Source organism: Halichoeres trimaculatus, unplaced genomic scaffold, assembly GCF_033239565.1.
Source record: "Halichoeres trimaculatus isolate MK-OKI-2021-1 unplaced genomic scaffold, fHalTri1.1 fHalTri1_scaffold_4, whole genome shotgun sequence".
In the NCBI taxonomy this organism is placed as follows: domain Eukaryota; kingdom Metazoa; phylum Chordata; class Actinopteri; order Labriformes; family Labridae; genus Halichoeres; species Halichoeres trimaculatus.
In genome coordinates this window covers 20039379-20049378 of record NW_027437182.1, presented here as the reverse complement: position 1 = coordinate 20049378, position 10000 = coordinate 20039379, and the positions used below count along the sequence as shown (strand labels likewise).

The 10000-nt window shown below is 41.0% G+C and overlaps 1 protein-coding gene across 1 annotated transcript; it reads left to right on the top strand.

Moving 5' to 3' along the window:
• On the top strand, positions 1–9870 carry fbxl5 (F-box and leucine-rich repeat protein 5). The gene is made up of 11 exons (XM_074667709.1): positions 1–174; positions 857–1072; positions 2050–2145; positions 2333–2528; positions 2862–3047; positions 4169–4294; positions 4736–4890; positions 4978–5060; positions 5155–5868; positions 6477–6625; positions 8846–9870. Exons 1-11 carry the CDS (start codon positions 91–93, stop codon positions 8920–8922), a joined length of 2082 nt encoding a protein of 693 aa, XP_074523810.1. The 5' UTR covers positions 1–90; the 3' UTR covers positions 8923–9870.
• The last annotated feature ends 130 nt before the right edge of the window (positions 9871–10000 follow it).

Sequence of the window (10000 nt, the reverse complement as noted above, 5' to 3'; positions counted from 1 at the left end):
TCACTGGTCACGTAGCTCGCTCGCGCACGCCTCCCTGTCTGATTGTATCGCCGCCACAGCAGATGACGCACTGAGCCTCAGTGTGTGAAGATGGCCCCCTTTCCGGACGAGGTGGATGTCTTTACTGGCCCACATTGGCGAATGAAGCAGCTGGTGGGCCTATACTGCGAAAAGGTTCGTAAAACTAGATGTGGATTGTGAGTTTGGCGTTTAACATCAACGCCGTGTGCCCAACAGACGAACGAACGACAGTTAGCATGTAAGCTAGCTTGTGGCTGTAGCACTGAGTGTGAGGCAGCTAAACTGTTGTACAAGCCTCTCACGACTTTAGTTAAATAGTTTTGCAGCTCTTGTGATTATTTTTTTTTCGTTTCAAGATCATTACTTCGATGGTATTAGTCATGGTGCATGTAGCGGCCAGATTGGATTTTAAAAACTCGTCTCACTCGTAGCAAAGGCTTGCTAACTGGTTCAGCTAGCTTAACTAACTAGCTGTTTTGCTTGTTATGCAATATTTTGTAGGTGTCACCATTATAATTCTAGTGTTTGCACTGACCGTATACAATCATGGAATTTCCATATTTCTTCCAAGTCTCCTGTTACATCTCATATCTGCTCAGATGTGCTGTTTGATTATATAAGGAGGGTGTGCTTGCTAGAGATACGCAGCTACACTGTGACGTCGGCGTGTTGTTATGTTAGCTGTCTGGGTTTATTTTCGCACTGCAGCTCTTGCGCTTCATTGGTAGAGAGTTTTTACATCTATCAATGAAAAAACAAAAATAGAGGTGTATTCAGAAATAATGATCTGTTCCATGGTGACAGCTCTTACTTTTTTCATTTTATCCTCCTACAGTTGTCGAAAACCAACTTCTCCAACAACAATGATTTCCGTTCCTTTCTGAAGTCCCTGTGTGCCACCTTTAAGGAGTTCAAGATGCATGAACAAATTGAGAATGAGTACATCATTGGGCTGCTGGAGCAACGTTGCTGCACTGTGTACAATGTGCACTCCGACAACAAACTGTCAGAGATGTTGTCCCTCTTTGAAAAAGGCTTGCACAACGTTAAGGTAAATATGCTAACACTTCACAGAGGTAGGAAGGAACTAATTACATTTACTGGTGTTACTGTTACCAATCATATATTTGTGACACTATTACAAAGTGCACACAGGACTCAGGAATTTTTGGCGAATGACCAATGCAGTGCTTTTTCTTTTGACTTAAGTTAATTCACAGACTGGAATTTCAGTATTATCAAATTAACTGCATGACTAACTAAGTGAAATATTTTGTTGTTCTTTCTTTATTAAGAAAAGTTTGTCATGTTTCCAGGTTTTGCTTTGCATTAGAACTTGTTTGTCAGATGTAACAATTTGTGTTGTTGAAATGTCTAAGTATGACCAGCTTTAAAGCTACTGGCTTCAGTTTGCATGCCAGCTGTAAAGATGAAAAAAAAACTGTCTTTTAAATGAAGGGTCATTAATATCAAATCCTGTTTCTCTGAAGTTTGGCGTTACACCTCAAGATTTTATTTCTTCGTTTGAGAGACCAGATGCAGAAAGAAGTGGGCTGAGTTATTTGACAAGGGCAGGGTTGTTTTTGTGATCTGCTTAACAACAGAGAACAGTTATTGTTCTCTCTGAACCCAAAAATGGGCTTTCCAGAATGATGCAATTATGTAAATCCTAACATCCACCCTGTTGCCATCAGTTTGTGAAACAGAAGAAACATTTTGTTTTTCAGAATTTGATCCTGCTTGCTGTTCTTTAAGACAGATGATTTCCTTAAACTAGAGGCATAGTGAATCATTTTCCTTTTTATTTACAGCTTGATTTTGGAAATTTCACAAAATTTTACGAAACTTGGGCAGAATATGAAGTATGATGTTTTTGCAAAGTCCAACAACCATTTCTAAAAATCTTATTATGTCTGCAGTAAATGACTTGTTGAAAGACTGCATTGCTCATTTTTTTTTAATCCAAGAAGTCTAAACTAAAATGGTTGATTGTGATTTAATGAATAAAAACATGTTCTGTGTTTGTAGAGCGAATATGAGCAGCTCAACTATGCCCAGCAGCTGAAGGAGAGACTGGAAGCTTTCACTCAAGACTTCCTGCCTCACATGAAGGAAGAAGAAGAGGTATAAGATGTTTACACTTCTTTCCTTTTTTGCAAAAAAATGCTTTCAAAGTATGATTTCCTAAAGATGGGTAAGACTTCTTGTCCTTGGAAAGAAATGAATGCAAGGAGAACTTTAAAAACTTGTTTCAGAGCCAAGTTCACTGCTCTGTATGAAGCTGTTAATAACCTAAAGAGATTCATTGCAGGTGTTTCAGCCTATGCTTATGCAGCACTTCACCTATGAGGAGCTCAAGGACATCAAGAAGCAGGTGATAGCACAACACTGCAGCCAACAGCAGTGGGACTGTGCTGCGGAAGTGCTGAAGGGCTTCAGCTTGTGGAGCCAGGCTGAGGAGCTGCACAAAGCTTTTAAATACGCTGATCATGAGAAGACTGATTATGGTTAGTGAGTAAAGCCTTACACGTTTAGTTGTGTGGATATGATCAGGACAGAGGGCATAAAGCCATTTGTTAAAAGGCTGCTTGCTCCTACCTAACACTGTGTAATCCTGTTGAGATGAATGTTAACTACGCCAGAGAAGGCCAAAATGATAATCGTTTTCTTCTGCATATTATCTTGATGAGAAGTTGTTCAAGAAACTGATGTGAAAATGTTAGCTGAAAGGAAACGGTTACACAATTTTGATGTTGTTTCCTGACATTTTATAAAGGTACATTTCACAGTTTTAGTGTTTTACTCAGTAGTAAGTGAAATTCTCCTGTGACTCTCTTCAGAGCTGGAAAAAAACTGGAATTCCTCCACTCACATCTCCCAGCTTCCTTCAGAAATCATGTTGAGGCTGTTTCACTATCTTGGCCCTGAAGACTTGTGTCGCTGTAGTCAGGTGTGCAGCCCATGGTCAGAACTGACGAAAACTGGCTCCCTGTGGAGGCACCTGTACCCTGTGCGCTGGGCCAGAGGTGGGTGATGTTTAAAGAAGCTCGTGTTGGATTTTATTTCATTAATTAGAACTAGTGCTGTCAGGTGATTAAAAAAATTAATCCAATTAATTACAGGATTTGTAATTAATTAATCTAATTACTTGCATTTAAATCTCATATCTGCTTAAGGTCCCCCCCCCAAAAAAAGAATTCCAGGACATTCAAATTACATTAAAAGACACTAAAAAAATATTTAAAAATAAGGTGGGAATTTATACAACACATTTTAAGGTACCCTGATGCATAAGGAACACATGAACAAAGTTTTATGGTTCTCTCTTTACAAAATCTACACAGTCCTGCACCTAAGATAAGCTGATTTGATTTTTAGGACGGTTTTTGCTTCTGTCACATTTTTACTCGATGTGGACTCAATTTTCACTGCAATATGAACTTCTATACTTCTATGAGGTCAGGAGAACCAGGGCTACAGGCTAAAAACTGTGAGGAACTATGTACAAAACACTTAATTCAAGTCTTGGATGAAAGAAGAGTGAAGTATTTTCAGTTTTACATGCTCTGAACACACAAACTGTTGCTCATTGGTGCAGAGCAGCCCCAAGCTGAAACATGACACCAGGAAGATGGAAGAAAATTTTCAAAGAATTCTTTAGATTTAAATACAGATATATATCGATCATCCAGGGCTTGTTTAATGCAGTAAAGAGTATAGAATTATCTGTTTTTTACAGAATTGAGCTAGAGCAAACGGTTGATTTTCTGCAGATTTTCAAAAAGGACGTATGAATAAACGCAATGTGGACGGCAGTCACAAATCCCTCTCGCTTCCCTCCCTCCGGTTTAAAGCATGTTGCTGACGTCACGTGTGATACATTTAAGGAACGTCGGAAATTTGAAAATCTGACGAGAACGCCTCTTTTTCCAAGTAGGACACACGGTTTGTAAATGCCAGACATTTAAAACTAAGTGCGTCTTTGAACGCCTCGCGGGTTTGGGATCCAGATTAATCTGCGTTAATTTTTATAACGCGTTGATTTGCGGTGTAATTAATCAATCTAATTAAAGCGTTAAAATGACAGCCCTAATTAGAACATAAAGAGTCAATGCACTTGTGATAAATGGTTGTGTTGCTATTTTAGGTGATTATTATAGGGGTCCCCCTGAGGATCTGGATCAGGAGCCGGATGAGGAGTGGGTGAAGAGTCGGCAGAATGAAGGTCGGGCTTATCAGGAGTGGGATGAAGATGCTGATGTTGATGAGTCTGGTGAGTGCTTTGCTAAGTTAGCAGCTTCAGCAATTGAATTTGTTGTGTGTATGACGGTCTCAGAAGGAAGGCAGTGAATTAAGAGCAGCTGGTTTGAGCTATAACACTTCAGGCTCTTAGAAATGCGAGGATCAGTGCTGTTAATGCGGCAGATATTAAAGTTAGAGATAAAAGAAATTAAAACTAATTAATCCATTATCCTCCTACTCCATATTTTCTTACATGTGCTTTTTGGTGTCAGTTAATTCTTTCAGAGTTTGTTTTTGCAATTTTTAAAGTCCTCCTTCTAGGTGTAAGACAACTTTGAGGGATACAGGTAGTTAACAGACCTGTAATGCAGCCTTGAGCTGTTCTTTCCTGGCCGCTCTTTCTTTAAGGTGAGGATTAAAATGACTCATGTTCCTCAACAGAGTCTTCTTGTTTATTTCTCTGTCTGTTTAGAGGTGTCAGGCAGTAAGCAGGGCTCTCAGGCAATCAGCATGGCGCGACGTGAGAAGAGGCTCCTGAACGGGATTATTCAGAACCTGCTGCCAGCTGTGGGTCCATCTGTCAAGTCCATTGTTCTGGCGTACAGTTCTACAGTCTCAAGTAAAATGGTACGCAGCCTGGCTTAGTCTTCTTACGCTGGAACTGAACACCTGGTTGTAAGCTCAATGCCAACTCTCTAATGTCAAACTTTTCAGGTGCGCCAGATCCTCAGTTTCTGCCCCAACATCACTCACCTGGATCTGACCCAGACTGATGTCACAGATTCAGCATTTGACAGGTTACTATCAAAAGCAATGACAGAGATTTCTGCGTCATGTCTTTATTCAAGTGGGAGGATTCAGCACTGATCCCCGTGTTGCTTTCCCTTTCAGTTGGTCACCTCTGGGGGCGTGTCTCTCTCTGGAGCATCTGGATTTGTCGGGATGTGAAAAAATTACTGATCACACTCTGAAGAAACTTTCTGCTGGATTAGGTGACAGCACATTTTCTACCTGCTCTGGCAAACGATCAAAGATCCTTAAAAGCTCTCCAATACCCATCACGCTCATGGAGGAGAAAGGCCTGCATCCAGTGGTGCGGAAGCATCAGGCTCTCATTTTCAAGCAGGGGACTGGCCGATGGGGCGCTGCCTGCACCCCCACACAGGTGTGGGTTCTTGACTCTTCAGACCTGGCTGATATTGAAGATGCTGCAGAGTGGAGCCGTCGTGGTGGGATGTCAGTCGCTGCAGCAGAGAGCTTTGTAGAGACTCAGCTTGTGGGAGGTTCATGCTGCTGCAGGAGGAGCAAGAGGCGCGGGCACAGGACTAGCTCAAATGCTTCTTACCTGCACCAGCAGTTAACCATGTCTGGGGAAATGTTTTGTGGTCACTCCACCTGCTGCTCTGGTGACATGGCCCTCAGGACTTTTACGGGGCCCCAGAGCGAGTCAGGCACGTTCAGAAGCAGCACTGCAGAGTTTCGGACTAAGTGCTCCTCATTGGGGGCCCTGCAGTGTGAGAAAAGGACTGACCAGTCGGAGGCGAAACGCCCTCTGAGGTTTCTCAGCCTCTCTGGATGCTATCAAGTCACGGATTTTGGCTTGAGGTAAATACCACCTGGCATAAATATCAGTTGCTTAACACTGAGAAAGAAGAACTTCACAAAATAAATGAAGATATTTAAATCAATCAGACAAATTAAATCAATTCAGCGTGGCTGAATAAAATGTGAGGGCAATGAAGAAGTTGATGCTCCCAACAAGTCACTGATTGAGTAACAGTTTGAAGCCTTGAGTTTGATGTTTCAGTTGGCCCACGTTGTTTTTAGGTTGAGAGGCGAGAATTCTTCCAGTGCAGGATAGATGCACCTTGTTATGCCTCATTTGTCAGCCATATCGCTATGGTGACCACCTGCCAATCACAGATGCCTACACCTTGGAGCAAAGAGCCTACTTTATCTCTTATTTGATTTCAAAGTGTATCAGCTACAATGATAAAGTATTACAAAAGACTTAAAAGTATTGATAAATACATGAGAGAGTTAAACAAAAGTACATTCCTTTAAAGTTAATAAAGTAAAAATAATGAACATGTTGTGCTACAGAGGCAGGGCTTACTTGTGTTCAACAACATAGTTATCTTTCAGAGATGTCCTGAGTGATCTATTGTTATCCGCCTTGTTGTTGCTATAATGGTGTGTGTGTGTGTGTTCAGGGCTCTCTCGCAGCGTGGAGGACTTCCTGTCTTGGAGCATCTGAACCTGTCGGGCTGCCTCTTCATCACTGAGGTGGGGCTGCAGGAGCTGGTGTCAGCCTGTCCCTCCCTCAATGATGAACACTTCTATTACTGCGACAACATCAACGGTAACGTTCACAAGGGAAACGTTTTTTTTTCTTTCTCTGATTGGCAGAAAGCACATGCTAATGGTTTACAGTACTTTTTAAAGAAGCTCTGCTGTTGTAGACTCTGTGTGAAAATGTCACAGAGAATTTATTGTGATGTGTGGAAACTTTGAAACATGACTAACCCCACCTGAAAGCACCTGAACTTACCTGTCCCAGTGTAAGTAACAGATGACACTGAGGTCAAAGGTAAGTAGCCACTGTAGTAGAAAGTTGAGACGTCTTTAGTATTCACTATATGTCATAAACGTGTATTTGAAGCACTGGGATAGAAAGTGTATGAAGAGCTTTCTTACCTTGTGTATAAGAAATTAATATAAGGAGCCTTAAAGTGATACTCGGGATGGAACAAGTTAGGTCCTATCACAAGGTTTAGGGCAGAAATGACCTCAACAGCAGTGTTTTGTGCAGCAGAAGCCCAGGGCGCTCGCACCAAACACCCCCTCCCTGCTCCTCTACCTGTTTCCTCTACACTCAGACGGGGCCAATTTTTGCTTGACCAAAAACACAAATAAACTGACACCCACCGAAAAAATCTGATATCGGTCTGCATTCACGCTTTATTCAGAGAATTTTCAGCGTGTCGTAAAACGGCGCTACCTCCGCTGCAGAGCCACAGCTGGCTACAAGGCGCTCGCCACTTACTGTATCAGTCCGCGCGCGCAGCGTGCCAGATGTAAACAAACGCAGGTAGTCTGCCAGGATGAAGAGACATGATGAGAACTAGAGCCTTATTTAGCAGTGTTTTTGTGTGAAAGTAATGCACTGAAAATTCTCTGAATAAAGCTTGAATGCAGACCGATATCAGATTTTTTCGGTGGGAGTCCGTTTATTTGTGTTTTTGGTCAAGTAAAAATTGGCCCCGTCTGAATGCAGAGGAAACCAGCAGAGGAGCAGGGAGGGGGTGTTTGCTGCGTGTGCCCTGGGCTTCTGCTGCACAAAACACTGCTGTTGAGGTCATTTCTGCCCTAAACCTTGTGATAGGACCCAACTTGTTCCATCCGGGAGTATCACTTTAATTTCAATACAAGGGACAGAGCAAGAGGGGAGCTGAGGGGTTATCAGTTTTCAAAAGCACTAGATTCATCCATTCTGTAGTTACACAAAAATATATTATATATCAAGCTCCTTACAGGGCCTTGGAAAAAGTAGGAGAAGGTATTTCCTTTGAAAGCATCATTTTACTTTCTATGAATCCTTAACTTTAAAAATGTACATCATGCTTGACAAAGACAGACACCTTAAAACAAAGCCTGAAGGATGTTAGATGTGACATTAAATTGTTTGACATTGTAATAATTCAGTGAGTTAGATCAACAATAACAAACATTACAGGACTAAGTGTTTGCAGCATGTCCCTCCTCAACCCAGATGCATCCCAAAGCATTTCTTCATCACAAAACTGGCCTTAAGTTATCACAGTGTTTTCTACTAGTTGAAGAGTTCACATGCAGACTGAGAAAGGGTTGAATAGTTCTGTAAAATATTTTTTATTTATTGGGTAAAATTCAGATTTTCATAGGTTTTTATGTGAATACTCTTAAGGTCTGCACACTGTGTCTGTTTTTTTTTTGGGGGGGGGGGTCCATAATCCAAAAAGTCACGCCAAAACACCTTGCACACTGCATCCAGTATGTTTATTTTTGTATTAATTGCAAAATGACCCAGTATAAGAAAAATGGAATCATCAAGCAGTGATCAAGCAATTGAGCCTGAGCAGCAGCTGTCTGTATGTTTGAGGTATGTGCACACACAGACACGGACACACATTACCCAAAAGTACAGAAAATGTGACGGAAAATGTGAAAGTTTATCGTTTTAAGATGGGTGGACGCAAAAATCAAACCTGTTCCGAAAAAATAATGATGGATGAAAGTTTCAGCGTGAGTGTGCAAACATAATTAACATAACATGGGATCATCCTTTTTTTATGTGTAACAATTTCAGATGAAAAAAAACTGACTCAGTGTGCAAAGACCTTAATGAAGATGCTAAAATAACTATAAAATGTTCATTTTTTAGACTTACAGTCTATACAGACTATGGACTTATGTTAAAGTCATTAAGTAATAAGAACACTTACTTTTCATACCCAGGAGGTTTCCCCTTTGCTGTCGTTCTCTATCATTTTCCTTTACCATGCAGTTCATTGGATGACCCCTGTGTGGTGTTTCTCTGCAGGTCCTCATGCAGACACAGCCAGCGGATGCCAGAACCTGCAGTGTGGCTTCAGGGCCTGCTGTCGCTCCGGAGAGTGATCCTGCCGAGCAGCACTCTCTTAAATTGTTTAGTCTCCTTTTTACTGCACTTTATCCTGGGAATACCGGTTGCTGTAATTTGTGTCACTTCAAAATGTTTCTGGATGAAACAGTAAACTGCTCCTGTTATTTCCATCTCCATCTCTATATATTCAAAGGAAATAATCCTTGGAAGAAGTAAAGGGGTGATAATGGCTTTGAAGTGTCTAACAATTTATAAAAACATGGTTTTGGTTGTTGAAAATTAAAGAAACATTGATAACAGGAAAGACAGAGTCCTTCAACTTTTCTGTAGTATCTTTTTGTCACTAAGAGTTCACAGATTTACACAAAACTTCTCCCTTCTCTGCTGTGTTTTTAATTGATCTGTAACAAGCATGGTGAGTGACAGTAGCACCCAAAGGATGTTTGTCTGGTCAGCCCAATATAATCTGCATTCAGATCCACTCAAAACTTCTCAAAACACCTGGATTATCTGACCCACTGATGCTGGCACAGCCACCTCTCCTTTAACTGAGACACCAGTACAGGAGGAACAGATGGAGGAATCTTTACACGATGTTTTTGTGTCGTCTTAACCTCATGTCAAACATTGTGAGACCACATACTCACCGTCACCACACAAGATTCTCCTTCTTTAAACATTCTTTATGCACTCCAGTGTCATGGGCAGAGAAACGGACCAATGCTCATTGAAGAAGGATTTAGGGATTCAGACTGGGAGAAGCCTACCGTGTCGATTTAATTTCATCTCAGCTCTTTCTGCTGCAGGATTTAATTGCTTGTTGAAAAATCTTGCATGAGGAGCTTAAATGGAAATGTTCATAAGTGGAACAATAAAAGTGTCTTGGGGTTTAAAAAAAATCTGTTGTTGGTTTTGATTATTGTGGGAACACAGTGTTGGAATGGGGGATCAAAACAGTTTGTAAATGTAAAGTATCACAAAACAAAAATCACTACAATAATCAAGGTAATTAAAATACATAAAGTGAAAGCAGACTGGGCTTTTTTTGAAGAACCAACCTTTTCCACCCTGAGATAAATCATTTCATTTTTAAACATTAACTTGTTGCAAGGT

What these genes read in the sequence shown, in the direction of transcription:
- fbxl5 (XM_074667709.1), top strand. Translation starts at nt 91, where the DNA reads ATGGCCCCCTTTCCGGACGAGGTGGATGTCTTTACTGGCCCACATTGG. An exon ending in TGGGCCTATACTGCGAAAAG is followed by an intron (nt 175 to 856) that starts GTTCGTAAAACT and finishes ATCCTCCTACAG; the next exon opens with TTGTCGAAAACCAACTTCTC. An exon ending in ACAGATTCAGCATTTGACAG is followed by an intron (nt 5,061 to 5,154) that starts GTTACTATCAAA and finishes TTTCCCTTTCAG; the next exon opens with TTGGTCACCTCTGGGGGCGT.